General features: G+C 38.2%; 1 protein-coding gene across 1 annotated transcript; it reads left to right on the forward strand.

Annotated features, from left to right (window-relative positions):
* The first annotated feature begins 59 nt into the window (after positions 1-59).
* Positions 60-13,492, forward strand: NUDT21 (nudix hydrolase 21). The gene is made up of 7 exons (XM_020965570.2): positions 60-351; positions 5,486-5,686; positions 9,347-9,410; positions 10,450-10,539; positions 11,323-11,398; positions 12,420-12,534; positions 13,208-13,492. The coding sequence occupies exons 1-7, from the start codon at positions 236-238 to the stop codon at positions 13,227-13,229; spliced, it is 684 nt and encodes a 227-aa protein (XP_020821229.1). The 5' UTR covers positions 60-235; the 3' UTR covers positions 13,230-13,492.
* The last annotated feature ends 7,128 nt before the right edge of the window (positions 13,493-20,620 follow it).

A 20,620-nucleotide genomic window follows, 5' to 3' on the forward strand; every position in this document is an offset into this window, starting at 1 on the left:
TCTGGCTAAGGAGACTAGCTCCCTTTTACGATTCGAGGGAATCGCTTGGACGCTGCGGAAGGATAGGTCAGAGTGCACTTCCGGTGAGCGTCGGCCCCCTTCTCTTTGCCTCCATGTTAATGGCGGTAGCGGTTACCGAAGGGGGTCTCTAATCCGGCCTCAAAGCGGAGCAGCTCTTTCTTTCGGCTTCCGTCTGCCCCTGTCAGCACTCGCGCTCACGCCCTCGCTCGCCAGCATGTCTGTTGTGCCGCCCAACCGTTCGCAGACGGGCTGGCCCCGGGGTGTGAACCAGTTCGGGAACAAATACATCCAGCAGACCAAGCCTCTTACCCTGGAGCGCACCATCAACCTGTGAGTGGCACCCCCACCCCCATCATCCAGCTCCTCGGGCCGCGACGTGCCCCTTCCTCACGCTTTTCCGCCGCCCCCAACTCCCTCCACGCCACGAGCGCACCCCCGACGCCGCTTCGATTTTCCCCTCCCTCCTCCAGAGCGTGCCCCCAACTCCTTTTCCCGAGGCGCGCGCCGTCGCTCCCCCGCGAGTCCCGGGCTCCCGTGGGCTTGGCGCACTCCCACCTCGCCTTGGCGCGCTCGGCTTTTCGGTCTCCGGGTGGGCGTGCCGCAGGCCGCCCTCGTCTCCTCGAACCCCCCCCCCCCAAGCTAAACTTCACAGGTGTATAGAGTTTTAGGACATCGTAGATTCCAGGTCCTTAATCTCCAGTGGAGGAAGTAGAATACATTTTCAGGCTGTCCGTAAACATTTGTATAGCTAGGCACGGAGCTGAGCCCTGGCGACAGTCCCTGCCCTCGGCTAGCTCACAACGAAATGATGGGGAGCCCATGTGCAAGCAGATTTCCATAAACCACATACTGGATGAGTAGGACTTAATTGATGAGACACCAGCATTAAAGGGATTCGGGAAAGGCTTCCCGTAAAAGGTGGCATTTTAGCTGGGACTTGCATGGGAGACCACCAGAGAAAATACGCGGGGTTGGGAGATGTAGTGCCTTGTGTGTGAGGAATGACTAGGAACCATTGTCACTGGATCGAAGAGTAAGTAGGGGAGGTAGGTGTAAGGTGTAATAAGCCTGGAAGAGGGGCAGAATAGGTTATGAAGGGCTTGACTAAGCCGTGGTCACAGCAGGAGTAAATGATGGGACTGGGAATCATAGACTACAAAGCCGGAAGGTGAGTCAGTATGCATTTACTAAGCACCTGCTTTGTGTCGGGCACTGTGTTAGGTGCTGGGGATACAAAGAGAGGCAAAAGATTTATCAAGTCTACAGATGGTGTTAAACACCGTTCTCTCAGAGCTCACATCACAATCTAATAGGGGAGATGACACACAAAGCAGCTATGTACAAACAAGGTATATACAGGATAAATTGGAGATAGTAAGTAGAGGGAAGGGACATTCTGAGAACATCTAGTCTAAAATGAGGTTCAGAAGGGGAGGTAACTTTTTCCATTTAAAAAAAAATTCATAAAAATAAAACTTCCCTTTCATAATTTTGGGCACTTAATTGACAGAGGCACTGATAGTCAACTTTCTCTTTCTGGCAGCCAACTTCATTATTTACCAAGTTTCCCATGTATTGTGGGTTCTTTCAGTGGTCGTTGCTTAGACATTCCATTGGATTGGCAAATGGAAGGAAGCTTGAGGTCTGTCTTTTGCTTTTTCTTTCAAGGATATGGCTTCCCTTTTCCACTAGGCCAGCATTCTGGCACGTTGTAGTGCATGTGGTTGCTGTGTGGTGCTGCATTGTTGCTATGGGAACACATCATTCTTTTCTAAGAGATACTGGTCCTAGAAAAGCATGTATAATGCATTCTCTACAATGAATATGCCTTAAGGTTTTTGCTTAAACTGGAAAGTTAAAGTTTTTGAAATGTAGATTCTATCAGGCAGATAATTCATGTTTGGAATCTCATACCAACAAATGGGCAGCTGACATTTTTACTAATCAGTGAGTGAATGTGCATATCATTTTGTGGGAATTACTGTTCATTTTGTCACTTACTGAATATTACAAAGCTGATATAAATGTAGGCAATGGAAAAAGTAAGACTTTTAAATTTGCATTTGGTTAAGAAAAGTAAAGGTAATCATTGCAAAGAACTTAAAAGGTTAGCTTGTGTCTTTGGTATTTTGGAGTAAGATGTAGTCTACTGATTTTTATCTCAACAATTTGAAAATAATACTTAGAGCTGTTGTCAGACCCTCCCCCTCCCCCCAAACCTGAAAGCATTCAAAATGAGCTGCTTAATCCTTTAATTTGTGTGTGTATGGTCAGAATTAATATTCACTAATAACCTTCCCACTGATGCTATGACAATAGACTTGTGGGCTAGCCTGGAAACAACCAACATTTATGACATTTATATGAGAAAATGCATTCTCAGTTCTAAAAATTAACAATCTTGGAACAGTTTGTTGAAAAGTTGGGGACTAACTACATTCAGAAACATTTGTTGCTTAGTAGACTTAAGTTTTCGTTGTTCTGGGTGCCAAGAAACATTGTTCTGGGTGGTGCTAAACTGAAAATAAGCTTCATCCTTTGTTTCTTCCCTTTCAAAATAATTTTTGTTGTTGTTGAGTTTCAATTGGGCCCTACTCTTTGTGATCCCATTTGGGGTTTTCTTGGCAAAGATACTGTAATGGTTTGCCATTTCCTTTTCTAGATCATTTTACAGGTGAAGAAACTGAGACAAACTGAGTCAAGTGACTTGCCCAGGGTCACATGGCTAGTAAGACGAGTCTTCAGGCATGGTATTCTAATCCACTGCTCCACCTAGTTGCCCCTCAAGAGAATGTAGGTAAAAATATCAATTAAAGAACCTTTTAAAGAATAGTTTTCATAACTGGTCTGTCTTGATTTTTAATTTTTCACTTTGATGACCTCACAGGGGAGTAGGGATTACATCTTGCAGTGTAGCTGTATAGTGTCTAAAGATGGTGTTGAGCCCTATACCCAAATAACCATTACATGTGTTAGTGAATTTTGCTGTATTTTTCCTGTCATTTAAGAGTGAATTTTCAGAAAAAGCAACAAAAAAAGTGAATTTGAAGTGATAAAGTGCCAATAATCTAATTTAGAAATATCAAGGTGTTTGGTTTTAGATTTCTATTTGTTCTTTTTTGGCATTAGGGTTATGGATTAGGGAAACAGTGTGTAAATAAGAACGAATATGTATAAAGTAAAAACATTCTCCCCAAAGTATAGGGAACACTTGGATTGAGGAGGAACCACTTGCAGGTAGAGAGGATAAAATGAACTGTAAGATCCTAGATTTTTCAAGTCTTCTTTCAAAAATCCTGAATTTTTCAAGGTCTGAATATCTGCTGTTTAACATGGGTGAGGGACATATCTGTGATTTGGTGTAAGGAATTTCCTCTTTTCTTTCTTCTTTCCCTCCTTCACTTCTCTCTTCCTCCCTCACTCTTGGCTGGGAGCACTGAAAAGTTGACTTGCCCTGGATCAGACAACTACTTTGTGTCAGAAGCATGACTTGAACCCAGGTCTTCCTTACTTTTTTGCCAGCTCTCCCTCCACTAAGTGATGCAGTGTATAGAGAGCTGAACCTGGAGTTAGGAAAGCATGAATTCAGATGTAGCCTCAGACATTAGTCATGTGACAAGGACAAATTACTTAACCAGTCTCTCCTAGTTTTCTTATTTGTAAAATGGGGATAATAATAGCACCTACAACAATGAGCTGTGAAGTTGAAATGAGATAACACATGTAAAGTGCTTTGCAAACCTAAAGTCTATATAAAACTAGCTATTATTATTGTTGTTATTATTATTACCACTTCTTTTAATGTGCTAATGTGTATTGTGACTCATCCCTCTGGAAGATGTCCATTTGGAGGACTGGGTATTTCCAGGTTTGATCGTATGAGTTTGTAATTTGGGACAAAAGGGCTGAAAAATTAAAGTGGCTTTTAAACTGGAAAGTGGAGAGAGAATTCAGGATGAATTGATCGAAAAATAGAGTGGTCTGAGAGGTATCCTTTCAGAAAAGCCTTAATAAAAAGTATAAACAAAAACTGGAGCACAGTAAGAGTATGGCTGGAGTAATGAAATTGCTAATGGAGTTGGTATGGTTCAGCTGAGAGTACCTGAGGGATTTAGGGATAGGATACTTAACCAGGGGAAGGCTATACAGGGACCCCAGCCCAATTTGTGAGGAAGTTGGCTGTTGATTTCAACCTGAAATTACAATGGAGCAGACCTAAGAAAAAGATGTTCAAGATTTAAAGGGCTGAGAGAGCTCCTCCCGGGCCAGTAGGCAGAAGGAGGGTTGAAAAAGAAGAGAAATGTCAGCAGTAACCAGGGTCTGAACAAGGGAAATAGGGTTAGAAAGTGAAACACTGAGGTTTGCCTGGTAAATAAATTGTACACTGAAATCACTCTGGTTAATCCTTTGTACATTTCAACTTGATTGCATGTGGTGGAAAGAGTGTGGCTAAAGAATGAAAAATCGGGAAAAGCAATAAACCCAAGAATATGGTTTTTTGTGAACAATTTTCTCCTTATGGTGCTTTGATCTTAGCAGAAAATCACTAGACAAATGGTGATTGAGAAGTTGGTTAGGAGAGCTTCCTTTTGGGGGAAATGATCTCATTTTGGCATAATATTTTCTTGACCCTAATGTTTATGAATTCATAAAAGAGCTAAGGAGGAGATGGATAGTCTTTGGTTAATATCTATTTAGAAGACTGGCATTCCTGTATAGGATTACTCCTAAACCTGATACTAACTCATACTGTAGTCTGTAACATCACACTTACATGAGAAGATCTTTAAGCAGAATAATTTAGATAGCACTTGAGAGCTTTTTATAATAGAATTGGATTGTATATTTGTGTATAGAAGTACAATAGATACTTGACAGCAACTCTATACAAAGTGAGAGGCAGACAGCATAGTGTGGTAAAGAGAAAGTCGGAAAGACCTAGCTGGGTTCAAATTCAGCCTCTTATACATATTAGTTGTGTGACCATGGGCCAGTCACTTAACCTCTCAGTGCCTCCAGAAAACTCTTGAGTTATCCCAGAAAGCTGCATTGGTTGGGCAAGTTTCAACACACATATTTACCAATACTAATGGAATTATGAGTGCTAACCAAACTTACATATTGTTGTATATATGATAGCATATATGTATATAGAAATATTCATAAACACACAAACATAAAAAACATGTAGTGCCACCTGACACTAGCTATGCCAGTCACTTAATGTCCCTGAACTTCATTTTCCAGGCTTTTTGGATCTGCTTCATAGTGTGGTTGTGGGGGATGGTAATGGGATTTTAAAATTTGCAAACCTTAAAATCCTAAAGAAAGCCAGTTTTTAATTAAGTATTATGCTAGATGCCATGAGAGTTTATAACCTAATGGTAGATAATAGTAATCTAATAGTAGATTGTTGTGATTGCTATCTATCATTTTCAGGTTATGAACTTTATTTTGTTTGCAGGTACCCACTTACAAATTATACCTTTGGTACAAAAGAGCCCCTTTATGAAAAGGACAGCTCTGTTGCAGCTCGATTTCAGCGGATGAGAGAAGAATTTGACAAGATTGGAATGAGGCGGACTGTAGAGGGTGTTCTGATTGTGCATGAGCACCGGTTACCCCATGTGTTACTCCTGCAACTGGGCACAACTTTTTTCAAACTGTAAGTGTTTGAAAATTGATAATCAGGTTGCCTTTCTCAAAACTGCTATGTAAAATATTAGCATTTATGATTAAGTGAAATGATTTTCCTTCAGTAAAATGGCTATTTATTACTGTTTTTAGATGGAAGATACAGCAGTCCTTTTCTACTGCCCTGCTTTTTAAATAGTAGAATATATAGTTCATTTCCATTTATTACCAATGTTAGATATTCTGCCATATTGAACTTCTTTAAAATGGATTTTTCCAAGTTTAATCACTATACTTAATGGCATTACTTTTTATGTGAACAGTTGATATTTCTAGCTGAAGATGAGTGGTCTCTTCCCCCTCCTTTTAGGTATCATGGGATTTTGCTTATAACATTTGTTAACAAAAGTTTGGTTTTACTGTTTAGGTTCACAATCTTTCATTCCTGATGAAAATATATGTTTGGCTAGTAACAATTCAACCTGACTGTGCTAGAAAGAAAGGTTACCATTGAGGATTCTTGGAGCCAGTTGTTACACTGCAGTGAAAGAAGAGAGCCATTGCACAGCAGTTTCACTATGCTGTTTTCCTTAAACTATATTTCTGCTTGTCAGTGTATCCTCACCTGAGAAAAGAATGGGGGTGGGCAGATGGCTGGTAGCTAAATTTTTATTTGGAAGGCTGACATACATAATGAGATTTGTTTGAATAGGTATTTGCAGTGCTTAAAATGTACATTTTATGTTGCCATTGAATGTTCAGCTTTCTAAAATCGAAGGTTATTGGTTTTAAAACCCTTAAAATTAAATTATTTTAAATTTGGATCAAGCTTATTATTTCAACTCCTAAATAGAAAAGGTAGCCAGTAAGCATTTGTTAAGCACTTAATATATGCAAGACATTACTAAGTGCTGGGGATACAAAGAAAGGCAAAAAACAGTGTTTGCCCGCAAGGAGTATATATTCTTTTGGGGAAGATTCGGGAATGTGAATAAGTAGGTACCTGTGAGGTCTGTTCAGAGTTGGGAGGGCAAGGCACCAACATCTGGGGGATTGAGAGGGACTTCCTGCCAAAGGTCAAATTTAAACTGAGTCTTGAAGGGAAACCACTAGGTAGAGGTAAAGAGAGAGGAGAGAGTTCAAAGCATGGGAGATAGCCATCCAAAGGCATGGAGATTGGAGATTGGAGATGGGAGATGTGGCGTACTTGAGGAAATGCAAATCACTGATTCTGGAGCTTATAGGGAGACACTAGAGCTCATCAAGCAATGGGAATGAGGTGATTAGAGCTGTGCTTTAGAAAAACTACTTTGCAAAAATTGGAAATTGAGTGGATGCCCATCATTGGGGAATGGCTGAACAGATTGGGTATATGAATGTAATGGAATGCTATTATTCTATAAGAAATGATGAGCAAGCAGATTTCAGAAAAGCCTGGAAAGACTTATATGAACTGATGCTGAGTGAGGTGAACAGAATCAAGAGAACATTATACACAGTAATAGCAACATTGGGCAATGATCAACTTTGATACACTTAGCTCTTCTCAGCAATACAGTGATCTAAGACAATTCCAAAAGACTTGTGATGGAAAATGCTATCTACATCCAGAGAAAGAACTATGGAGTCTGAATGCAGATCAAAGCACACCATTTTCACTTTTTTTTTTCCTTCTCATGGTTTTTCCCCCTTTGTTCTGATTCTTCTTTCATAACATAACCAATGTGAAAATGTGACTCACATCAGAGAAGGTGCTGTGCTCTGTGAGCAAAGCAGAATTGAAATAGCTCAAAAGAAACACAAGATGTGAAAATTTAGAGAATCTACTCCAAATGTTCACATGGACTATTTGTGCCATAGTAGAACACTCTTAAGATCATCAATTGATCTGATCAGCCACAGTTGGACACAGTGTAATTTAACTCTAGCATAATGATGTGAGAACAAAGGACAACCAACCAATATGTAAATACATTTAACATGATTGTACATGTATAACTTGTATCAGATTGCTTGTTATCTTGGGGAGAGGGGAAGAAGGGGAGAAAAAATTGGAACTCAAAATCTTACAGAAGTTAATGTTGAAAACTATCTTTACATATAATTGGGGAAAAAATAAAATGCTATTAAGTGCAAAGAAAAAAAGAAAAACCACTTTGGCAGTGGAATGGAGAATAGATTGGAGTAGAAGAGATTTGAAGCAGGGAGACCAGCTGGAGAGCAATTGCGGTAATTCAAATGAGATGATAATAACCTAACTCTGAGTGAGGAGAAGGGGACAAATACCAGAGATATTATGAAGGCAGAAATGACAAAATTTGTCAATGGATTGGGTATGTGAGGTGTGTGAGAGTGAAGAGTAAAGGCTAAAACTAAAATTGCAAGCATCATGACTGAGAGGATGGTGATACCCTCAAAAGAAATAGGAAAGTTGGGAAGTCAGGTGGGTTTTACAAGAAAGATAATGAGTTACGTTTTGAGAACGTTGATTTTGAGATGCCTAGGGGACATCTGATTCAAGTCGTCCTAAAGGTAGTTTAGTGATGCAAAACTGCAGAGATGCTAGGGCTGGATATTCAGGATGTCCCAAAAGTCTTAGTGTAGTTTTAAGCTATTAATAGCTTAAAATATTAAATCTTAAAGCCAAACTAAGACTTTTGGGATACTCTGTATGGTTCTGGGAATTATTTACATAGAGAAGATAATTGAACTGTGATCACCAAATGAGAAAGCATAGAGAGAAAGGACAGAACCTTGGAGAGCATTACTGCTTAGCACATGGCATGAAGAACCAGCAAAGGAGACTGAGAAGAAATACATGGACAGTTAAGAGAACCAAGAGAGAGCAATGTCATGAAAATCTGAGGAGGAGAGTATAGCTAGGTAGAGGATTAGTAGTGTCAGATGCTACATTGAGATTAAGAAGGATACACATTGAGAAAAAGCCTTTAAATTTTGCCCTAAAGAGATTTAGAGAGGGCCTCTTTCAATTAAGTAGTAAGATTGCAGGCCATATTACAAAAGGATTTATAACAGGGATAGGGAACCTGCAGCCTTGAGGCCACATATGGCCTTCTAGGTCTTCAAGTGTGTCCCTTGACCTCCAGGTCTGCACTTGAGGACCTAGAGGGCTATATGTGGCCTCAAGGCCGCAGGTTCCCCACCCTGATTTAGAAAAAAATGAAATGAGAGGAGTGGAGTCACATAGTATGTGTGATTTTCTCAGTTATTTAGCCAAGAAAAGAAGTAGAAATACAGGATAGTTGCTAGTAGGGACGCTAGATCAGGTGAGTTTTTTAAGAATGGGAGAGCCAGGGTCATGTTTCTAGGTAGCCAGACAGGTACCAGTAGAAAGATAAGGCTAATCAGGAGAGTTGGACAAGGATAGAGATAAGAAAGGGATATCTGGCTGGAGAAGTCAGAAGGGAGATGGGATCAAGGATACATAAAGTAAGGTTTACTTTGGCAATAAGAAGAGCCACCTTTTCCTCTTAGACCAGAGTGAAGGAGGTGATAAGTAGGTATTAATACTGTAGCTTTTTTACAATGTTCTTCTGAATATTTTAAGGTCTGGTATTTGAAATATTGGCATATTTTATTTAGAAATTAAAATTTCACTCTTGTGTTTTCTTAGACAAAACAAATATAGCATTTTTGTTAAAATTTTATACAACTGACTATCATTCCACAGACCTGGTGGTGAACTTAATCCAGGAGAAGATGAAGTAGAAGGACTCAAACGTTTAATGACAGAGGTATTTTCTTTTACTTCACTATTTTAATACAAATACTATCAAATTTTTGAGTAATTGGGATCATTCATGTATAAGTGACTTAGATTTATTTGAAATTTTTTTGTTTATCTCATTGAAGTTTTAGTTTTCATTGATTAAAATTTAACCACAGAAGTTACAGCAAATTGTTTTTTTTAATCTTTTTTTTTTTTCCCTTTTTGGTGAGGCAATCGGGGTTAAGTGATTTGCCCAGAGTCACACAGCTAATAAGTGTCTGAGGTGCGATTTGAACTTGGGTCCTCCTGACTCCAAAGCCACAGCTGTATACATTGCGCCAGCTAGCTGCCCCTTAAATTGTTATCCTTTGCATTATCTCCCTTTCAATAATTATTGTGATTCTAAGTTTCTTACCTTTTAAAAAAATCATTCTAGTGTCACATGCTGAATACTTTATGGCAAAAATATACAGTACAGTGTATTTCTTGAAGACACAGTAACTCTTAGAACTTGTTCTAGGTTGGTTTCTTATTTAAGAAAAAGTGTCAGAAGGATACCAGAGCAGTTGCTTGGTAAAATGAAGAAGCTGTTTCTGTGCTAATTGGGCAGAAGTTCTTTAACATACCTGAAACACACCTTGGATGAATTTAGTGAAAAATATTGATATGGCCACTTGTTTGCAGTAGCTGAAATGTCCAATTTGTAGAAGCCATGGTAAAAGAAATTGGTTAATGGGTTCTGGAAAAAAATCTCAGAACAGTAGGCTGGCTTAAAGGGGTTACCAGCTCCACAATTTTGTTGTACGTTTAGAAAACAGTAATAGGTTTGCTCCTCAAGCAGTCAGTTAGGATTATTCATTTTGAACTAATTATGAATGCTGTGGGTTTGACAGCACAAAGTAAGCAAGCAAAATCCTTTAGAGAGGACAAATTGTTAGTATGGAAAATCTTTATTCATATATTTGCTACCAGTAATGTTGCTAGAAGTGATCCCTACCATTAGGAATACAGTACCTATATAACGTTTAGTTGTTTACTAACTGTAAATTATTTCTTTTTGATAGATACTGGGTCGTCAAGATGGAGTTCTGCAAGATTGGGTCATTGATGACTGCATTGGTAACTGGTGGAGACCAAATTTTGAACCCCCACAGGTCAGTGTCATAAGTTAAATGTGTTGGGTATTTGGGGCAAAATGTAAGTTTCTTTTTTCATCCATTTTCATATAACTCTATAACACAATTTTAAATTGTGCAAAGAAAGTGACTAAAATGTCCTCCTTACCCTTTGAACCAGAGATTCCCTGCTGGGCATATATCCAAGGATGTGAGTAATAGAAAGAAAGATCCCATATATGCCAAAATACTTAGAATAGAACTTTTTATGGTAGCTAGGAATTGGAAACAGTAAAAGCTCATTGATAGGGGGCACCAAAAGGTTAAATGATTTGTCCAGGGTCACACAGCCAGATTGTGCCAGGAGAGGGACTTGAACTCGGGTCTTCCAACTCTAAGGCCAACTCTATTCACTATGCCCTGCTGCCTCAATAAAGCTTTTTTTTTTTTAACCATAGGCTCAAAGGAGACCTATGTTCATTTTTGTGACCTTGAGCAAATAATCTTAAATCTCAGTTTCCTTATTTGTAAAATGAAAATGGGTAGATCAAATGATCTATAAGGAATCTTCAAGATCTAAAACTCTTTTTGTGTCCCTGTATAATTTCCTGATAAATGATTACTTCATAAAGACATTTGAAAACAAGCACATCAGAATTTTAGAAAATTTAATTTTCTGATGGAGGAAGGGAAGTCATGGATTTTTGTTTTTTAAATCAAGTTAGTTATAAAAGATTTTTATTATTTTTATGAAGTCTGGAATCTACTGGCTACATAGTCAGATGCTTTTAGTGATTTACTTTTAATTCTCTTTTCTTTCAGTACCCATATATTCCAGCACATATTACAAAGCCTAAAGAGCACAAAAAACTCTTTTTGGTTCAGCTTCAGGAAAAAGGTAAGTGTTTACTGCTGACTCAGTTTTGCTACTAAGACTCAGAATACTTTATTTTAGTTTTTTAAAAAGTTCTTTAGAACTTCCAAGAAAACTAGCTTAGGACATTTGGTAATTTCAAGGCATCAGTTTGATATTAAAGGAATTACCTACTTAACACATTTACTAATTATGTATTGTTTGTTAATATACTGAGATATCAACTGGATTTGAGATGGCAGAGGTTTGACTTCCTGACTCTGAAGCCAGTTCTCTATCCACTGCTGTACAGCTGTCAGTCATAAAGTATAGTAGAAGGAAAAGTTAAAGTAGCTGGGTCTAAATACAAATTATTTTGAAATTGACTAAGCACTGAATACATATCTCACTGCTTGGGTTCAGTAATTGTTCAGATATCAGTACTCATTTTTATAATTATTACTGCATTATTCCTGTTGGGGAAATAGGGAGGACTGAATAGTTTTTCAAACCGATTAGTTTTTTTAATCCATCTTGAGGATTATAATTTTAATAAAAATCACAGGGGTGTTAGTCTAACTCTTACAACAAACTACTGTTAATATCCTCATGTTTCACATAGATTGCCAGAATTTTAAAAAATGAACAAAGATGCCTCAAGTTGATATTAGTGTTGTTCTATAAGGGCAATTAGTTTAAAAGCAATGAACAAAAGGATATTACTTAAATGAGGTCATTGAAATAGATTTGTATAATCTTTTCCCCAAAATGTTTTTGAAATCCTTCTAATTTCATTAAGAAGAAACCAACAAAAAACTAACTTTGAAAATGTTAAAGCAGGGGACAGCTAGGTGGCACAGTGGATAGAGCACCAGACCCAGAGTCAGAAGGACTCAATTCAAATCCAGCCTCAGACACCTGACACTTACTAGCTGTGTGACCCTGAGCAAGTCACTTAACCCCGTTGCCTAGGAAAAAAAAAAAAGTTAAAGCATTATGCTACCTCTGTTGCAATTGAGTTTTAAAAAAACAAATTGTAAAGATTAATTTCTTTGTTTAATTTTAGCCTTGTTTGCAGTCCCCAAAAATTACAAACTGGTAGCTGCGCCATTGTTTGAATTATATGACAATGCACCAGGATATGGACCTATCATTTCCAGCCTTCCTCAGCTTTTGAGCAGGTAAAGAATGTCAGGGTATCATAATACATTGATGTGTATTGAAGACTTAGACTGTTCTGAAAAGGTCAAGAAGTAATCATTTTCTGGATTCTGGTACATTTTTGTTTTAGAAACCATATTTTAAATCGGTAAGAAATACAGGTAATCACATTTGAGACTGCATAAGTTAAAATGGCTTAGCTAAAGAGATAGCTTAGGGCAATTAAGTCATGGTGAGCTACAGATTATAAGCTTTTGACTTCATGTGGTGTTACAAACTTTAGAAGGTGTGTATGCAAACAGATTTTAGGGAAATAGCTGTTTCTGTAAATATGCTTCCAGCCATTCTGGTACTGAAATTTGCAATTTTTGAAGGAGTACTTGACTGGATTACTTGTATTGAAGTGTTTTATCAGAAGAAGGGGGTACTAAGAGATCTTGTTGGAGTATATTAGGTGTACAAATGTAGAAAGGTAGAGTGTTGAAGATTATGCTTAGTATATTACCACTCTATTACAGACAGCATAATGAATAATAAACTAGGTCCTGGGTTTCTCTATGCCTATGTACTTTACTATATTTTTGTGAGGCAGATACTGGATATCAGCTGTTATTTTGTTTTTTAAATTAATGATCTATGAAAATTATCCCATTAATAAAAAGGATTTTTTTTTCTTCTTTAAAAAAAATTCAGGTTCAATTTTATTTACAACTGAATTTCTGAGCCGTGGAAGAGTAAAAGAAGCCGTCTCTGTGAGCACAGCTATACAATGTAGAAGAATAAACAGAATAAGAAGTTTCTTTTTGTTCCCCTCCCCCTTATTTTTTCCCAAATTGCCTCATAACTTTATATTGTTTGCATAGTAAAGTGAATCTGAAGAACTGTCCTAGATAGTGGTGTAAACAAATGTGATAATGTATATTTCACTGTTGGTTCTACCCATACTTTTTGTACAACATTAAACAAAGTGGACCTGTTTCTATTTGCATTTTTTACTCTATATTAAATCTTTCCTTTAAATCCTTACAGGTAAGGATCATAATATTTCCTTTTAGGTTGGTAGTTTTTAATGAAAGCTAGAGATTTAGTGTGCCAAAGTACAGTGTTCCCTGTTGTAATATCATCGTACAGGTTCTTGAAGCATTATCATGTTTTAGGGGAGATTGATGATGAGATCCTTCAGTCACTTCTGAGATCTAGGTCTTCTCACATGAAGTCTAAAGATTCTTCAGAAAAGTAGGGACCCTCAAAAATTTGCTTGGAAATTGGTGAGACTACATTTCAAAGTCAAGATAAGAGTGGTCTAAAATGAGACTACTCATCAGTTTTTTATTTAATGGAAAGGTAAGTCTGTATGTAGTGATATTTTGTTTGTTTAATACAAAAGCATGCTATTTGATATGCACCTGTCTTTCCAAATTATTCTTAAAATTTTAGTAAAAACTTTGATCTGTAATGGTTAGTTGATGCCCTTTAAAGTACAGGTTTTTCATGGTTTTATTCACTGGGTGTTTTGGTGCTCTGAGTTAACCTAAACTCTGTGTGTGTATATATGTAAATTGATGAGAACATAGTCATGGATATTAACATTGAAAACTTCATTCAAGATATTTTTTGTAATCCAAATTAATTTAGCAGTGAAGAAAAGGTAGAAGCTAACTTTTTGTATGTGCAAGTAAAAATACATCCACTAAATGAAGACTTTAAAACCGGTGCCTAATTAAATTCAAATTTATTTGGAAAAGTTTTGTGAGTGAAGGTATTTCTCCAAATACAAATTAATAATATCTGCTTTTTTAGTTAAGATTTTAATATAGAAATTCTTGATAATGGGCTTTAATAGAAAGGAATCAGAGCTAATTTTAACAACTGATAGCTGAAAGTTTATATAATTAGGTATAAAATCAATATACAGTAGTAAATTGATCTTATAAATGAGTTCTCTTGGGTCCTTAATTATCTCTGATACCTAGTACAGTAATTCTCTGTTAAATAATCCCACATGTGGGAATTAAACATTATTCCTAAATTCTCTTGTCTCCAATTGAAAAGCAATACATTTTTACTTGCTTTTTGTTTAAATTGAAATACTGATTTTTCAGAAGAGTGCTGTAGAATTGAGCTGAGGTCGTACTTACATGGTTTCATAGATTGGAATATCACCTGAAACCTCGATCATGTTTATTTGCTGTTATGACCATTCATGTTTATATAGTCATTCAGGAGTTATTGGACTGGCTTTTGGATGGCATCAGTATGTCCTGAATGTGACTTTATTGAATAGCCCTGTCCAGGAAGTTAGGGGGATTTGATCTGGAAAACCATATAGCTGATTGCTTTATGTCTGCCTGACCTCATTTCACAGGCAGTGCAGTCTATTCCCTTTTCAGTTTCTACCCTGTAGGAAGTTGCAAATTGCACTGTCCTTTGAATAAGAGCGTACTTGCTTCTTCGAGGGAAACCATGTGTAAATATACCTGAGCTTTTCTTGATGTGCTTTTTGAGAGGGGGAGATGGGTCTGTTCTTTGTGTGTCTGTGGTATGTGTGTGTGTGTTTTGGTTTTTTTTTTTCTATTTTAAAGAAAAACCTGGTCAGATTATTTTGGTTGTTTCTAGCTGAAGTACCTTCAGCATTTACCATGTAGCTACTCCCTGTCTGACAAGGTAGGTTACTAGCTATATTTTAGCCCTTCAGTGAACACAGTCATCTTTACATGAGAGGCTAAGTGGGGAAAAAAAGTTGAATTCCATGAACTGTATTACATATTACTAGACATTATACCACCTGGACTGAATGCATTTAGCTTTTGCTAAATGGAGTTAAATTTTGTCCTAATAGTAGAGAGTAGTTATTAAAGTTATATGAAATTGTAATTCGATTGATTGGACTGATTTTTTTCCCTCTGCCTCTAAACTTATTTGCTACCATGTGGGTGGTGACCACAGTTAGCCAGTCCCAGTCAAGTCCTTTCATATGCTTTCTACTTTCTGCAGATTTTATTTCTCTTTAGATGTAGCATTTCTACAGGAAAAATAAAATCAGGCATATTCCTACATTAAACTAATGTAAAAATTTTCTGAGCATTATACATTAAGTCCCCGTGATATGTGAACTAATAACAGTAAAGTGCATGTTCTTTGTATATATTCAATACTAATTTAAAATTTATTTAATAAGGTTTATTTTATTAAATTGCCAGTTCAATAAATTTCTATTCATTGACATTCATTTATCAAGTATTTATTGAGCACTTAAAAGGTAAAAGACAAATTAGGTTCCTTGTTTGATTATTTTGAAACTGCAATATACATAGTGTCATTCACTTTGAATATTCAAAGGAAATTTGAATATTTCTGGCTGTGATAATCATTGCTGAATAGCGAATTCAGAATATCATTTAAAGTATTCAATAGACTGGAGAGGAAAATGTAAAATCTATATTCATTTGCCTTAAGATCTTCATTGTCAAAACAAGCTTTTTATATGGCCTAAATTTTTTTCATGTACGAATCTACTTGATTATAAAAATAAACTAGTATAAGCTAGTATTCCAAAAGCCTCAGTGTAAAAGTCTTTAGGCTCCTAAAGCTTTAGAAGCACTAAAATTTGTGAAACTCTGTATACTAAGTAATTAAAATGCAGTATGATAATACTAATTAGAAAATGCCAAGTTAATGTAGTAGATGGAGAAATTTTTCTATCATAAATGACTGCCATCCCTGTAACTTGCCGTTATTTTTTTATGGTACTTTTAAGTAAAATTTTAACCTTTGAACATTGCACAGGAAGGAGTGTGACTCAATTTGCTTAGTGGATTTATACTTTTCAATCTTAGGTTAAGAAAGAATGGGGCTTTCCAAATGACAGAAGCTGACAAGGAATCAGTCCATTTGATAGCTCACAGCTTGTTCTAAATGAAAATCTTTCTAAACTTAGAAAAGTGAAGTACATAGATTTTTCAGTTCCTAGTTGTTTTTTAAGGCATTTAGTCTCATATGCACTACAGTGTCCCTGAGATCGTATCCTTGGAGTAGCTTTTGCATACCTGATTTTGTGAGGCTTAACATTTTTTGTTAGTTAATAATGGTTGAACAAATTGTGCTGATCCCTAAGACAAGATCAAGAAGCTTGCTGCTTTGTGTGTTTTGCCAAAGAAAGTTGAAAGAAGTCTTTAGAACTACAATAATACCATCTCTGCATTTTATAATAGAAGAATGCTTCTTACTTTTTCCAGTTATTTCTCATCACTTAAGCATTATTTGATTGCATTTAATTGGACTGTTGGTGTTTGCCTCAATCATTTAAAGATTAAAGAATGAAAAAGCCATTTATCATTTGAATTGGTCTGTAAAGTCCATTCTAATAATAATAGCATTTGCAGGTCACTTCAGCATCTTGGCAAGTTTTTTTTTTCTCTGAGAAACCGCTTGAAACCTGATGCTAAAAGCTAGTACTACTCTGTATAAATAGTTTGTGTTTTAGTGACAAATTGCATTATAAAGGTGGAACTGTAAGCAGGGAAGAATGTGCTGTTGTTAGGATGTTAAGCCACGGGGGGAAATGCAGTTAATGTTAAGTTTTTAGAGACTATAAAGGGGAAATGTGTGCAAATTTTTAGTTTGGCATCAATAGCTATTAGGTGTGCTAAGTTTTTAGAAACAGTGTAAAGAAACAAGTTCTGGTTTTATTTTTATATATAGAATGCAAGAGCTTAGTTTAAAAGATCATTGCTATTCTCTTTGTCATTTTAAATAAAAATCATTTAAAACAAAAAGATTCTGTGAATGTTGAGGAACAGGTCCCGTTGTATTCTCAACCACTTTTATCCCATTAGAAATTCTGCCATAGTTTTGTGAACTCCCAACGCAAAAATTCATTAAATTCCGATGTTTGAAATTAACATTAATATGTACCCACTTGTGAAATATGTTAACCACTTAAACTAATCCCACATTTAATGTTCAGAAAGGTCAATCTCTTTGCAAAATGGAACATGAGAAATAGAAGTTAGGTTCAATGCAGATTTTATTCTGAGGAGTTGTAATTTGTGTAAAGCTAAATATAGAGGAGTTGGAATTTATAAACTGGTTTTTAAAAAGAGGAAAAAGTGTCACTTGGTATTTTAAAATGTGGAAAAATAGTGTGATATATAGTATTAAACTGAAAGTACTTTGACAGCAATTTCCTTTACATATAATTGTAGGGTATTAAGCCTATTGGGAACATCTCCCATAACTAAATGTATTGTGGCTTGAATTTTGAGAGGGTTTATGATAGGGACTGCACCTGTGATTTCATGCAGGTCTGCAACTGATAGGCACACCTAGAAGAGGAAAATGTACGTGATTTGCCCAGGTTCACAGAACTGGTATGGTGTGCAGTAGAGGGTTTAGATGATTTTTAAATTAGTACCAGGGTTTATAGTTGCCCTGTACATAAGAAGAACTTCTTTAAAAAGATTATTACCTTTTTAACTTATTTTGAGGAACTCGGTAAAAGGCAGTGTAGTATGGTAAAAAGAGTTCTACATGCTGGGTTTGAGTTCAAATCTTGGCTGTAATAGTGGTTTGAACTTAGATAAGTTATTTTTCCTTTTCAGGCCTCAGTTTCCTCATCTGTAAAATGAGTTGGACTAGGGATTCTGCAAAGTTCCTTCCAGCTCATGATGCTGTGCTCTTACTGCTTTTCTAAAACAGAACCTTGTTGGACTGAAACAAGTAATTTTCTTACCTACACTTAACAGCCATGTATTTAGCATTTAAATGAAAAATAGTCTTGGATCCTGCCATTTTTCCTATCAGTTTATGGGGGTAGAAATACTGCAGTGTGTCAACATTGGAGAGAGCGCAAGTGCTTAAAAAGTCATCTTCATGATGGAATGAAGACAATACAAAAGTGTTTAGTCCAGAGATGAAATTACGTAATTTGATTGTAAGCACCTTCATTTTTTAGGACTCTGATAAGCCCAGGGAATAAATAACTGGCTGTTAGGGGAATTTACTTAAACAAATATTAAGCCAGGTCATAAGATTTACATTTGGCTGATAACTTTAAACCTCTAGTCCAACCATCACACTGATGAAATTGAGGGCAGGAGGGTTTAAGGTTGCCTAAACTCTCCTAAAGTGGCTCTCTCCACTGCTGCATACTGCCTGTTTTTCTAGGTAGTTCTCACTGTAAATTGACAGTGCAGCTCCACTTTGGGAAAAAAAAAAGACTAAGAAAATCTTCAAACATGAACATATATATCCATATACAATTGTGATAAAATGGGGATCAAGTGTGAAACCACATATGTGTTAGAGCTTGTTTTGAAAATGACATTTAGTATGGTAGTTCTGACATCACACCACTTGTCTATTTCCCCCTCTGAATTTGCTTTCTTCAGTGTTTAGAATTTTTTTTTTTTACTGACATTTCTGTATCAATGTCCCTGCTTTCCTTTATGTTCCTGGACAGTGAAAGCCCTCTTTGGCAACAGATATCGTCAAAGCTTAAGCGAATTTGTATTGTAGTGGATATGTTGGAAAATATATCTCTTTCTACCGTTACAGTGAATCATTCCTTCGGGAGTGGTGTTTTGTCTAGGTCTTAAGAAGTTAATTCCTTTTTTCTGTGCCATTGTAGTTGCACAAATAGTTATGTTTCTGTTAAATCTGCAGCGGTTGAGTGAATGAAAAGCACTTTTAAGCCAAGTACTGTGGTTGAGTCGTTTCACTTGTGTCTGCTGTTCATGTCCCCTTTGCGGTGTTCTTGACAAAGATACTGGAGTGATTTGCTGTTTACTTCTCCAGCTCAGTTTACACATAAGGAAACAGGCAAACAGGGTTAAGTGACTTGCCCAGGGTCACACAACCAGTAAGGGTCTGAGGCTACAGTTGAACTCAGGAAGAAAGTACTAGGCCCAACACTCTGTTGGTCCAGTCATCTAGCTGCCCTCAAAGCACTGTTGATCCCTACAGTTCTATGCAGCTCTTAATCCATGATCCTAATAACAGCTATGCTTTAATGTTTGTAAAAGGTCATTTGATCCTCACGGTAACCCTTTTATGTAGGTGCTATTATTATATTCATTTTAGAGATAAAGAAACAGAGGCTGAGGGAGGGTAAGTGACTTGTCCAGGGTCACAAGCTTCGAAGTGTCTTGAGGGGAAACTTGAACTCCGGCTCTGTGGCTCCCAGTCCGCCACCACAGCCATCTCACTGCCCTCAAGAATGAAGTTGGTGTTGTGCTTAGCAGCTTTCGACTTTTAAAAAAAACGTTAGTTTTCGAGGATACGTAATCTTTCCGAACTTAACACAGGAGACAGAAGTTTATTAAATTATTTTGTTAATTTCGAAGAGTAAGAAGGGAGGCGGCAGGGAAATTCCCGTGGAACCACTCAGCAACCGCAGCTTCCTGGGGGGGGGGCCTCGTGGGGCACCGGCCCGGGAGGCCGAGAACAGCCCAGAGCTCGGGCCAGGCCGAACTGACCTTGGCTGCCTCGGGGCGTGGCGCCACTACGCCAGCCCGGGCCAGGAGTCAGGTGGCCCTCCCCTAGTCTTGGCTCCTCTCCTTCCGCCCCCCCCCCCCGCCTCCCTCCCTCCCGTGCCCATGAGCCGTCACTACGTTCCTCGGTTTCCGTAAAGCGCGGGGCTCTACCTGCCCCGGGGCCCTTCCCGCGACAACTTTTCCCCGGAGCTATTTTGGCTCTTCCCTTCTCCCGTCCAGCCCGCAGGGGTTTATGATCTCTAGAGGCGGAGGAGAGACGGTCAACGGCGCCGCCTGCGACCCCAGCCTGGAGGCGGGCGGCTCGGGCCTCCGCGGCTCGCAGCGGCCCGAGGCCCGTCGGGTCCCGCCCCGGGGCGGGGGGGCGGCCGCCGGCCCTGTGGCCGAGGCTCTTCCGCGCCGGCAGGGGCAGTAGCGGGAGCGAGCGGCGGGGAGGCGGGGAGCCGAGGAGCGCTGTCGCCGTCGCTGTCGTTTGGAGGAGGCTGCGCGGGCGGGAGCAAGGGAGGGAAGGAAGAAGGGAGGCAGCTCCCGGGCCTGCGAGGCGAGGCCAGGGCCCGGGGCCCAGGGCCGCCTTCCCCTCCGCACCATGCACTTGAGCGCTCCTGGCCAGCTCCGC

Source organism: Phascolarctos cinereus, unplaced genomic scaffold, assembly GCF_003287225.1.
Source record: "Phascolarctos cinereus isolate Bilbo 61053 unplaced genomic scaffold, phaCin_HiC Scaffold_2;HRSCAF=192, whole genome shotgun sequence".
NCBI lineage: Eukaryota > Metazoa > Chordata > Mammalia > Diprotodontia > Phascolarctidae > Phascolarctos > Phascolarctos cinereus.

Bases quoted from the DNA above. Each gene is read 5' to 3' on its own strand.
- NUDT21 (XM_020965570.2), top strand. From the start codon at position 236: ATGTCTGTTGTGCCGCCCAACCGTTCGCAGACGGGCTGGCCCCGGGGT. The intron at 5,687-9,346 runs GTAAGTGTTTGA...ATCATTCCACAG, and splicing joins GGCACAACTTTTTTCAAACT to ACCTGGTGGTGAACTTAATC. The intron at 10,540-11,322 runs GTCAGTGTCATA...CTTTTCTTTCAG, and splicing joins CAAATTTTGAACCCCCACAG to TACCCATATATTCCAGCACA.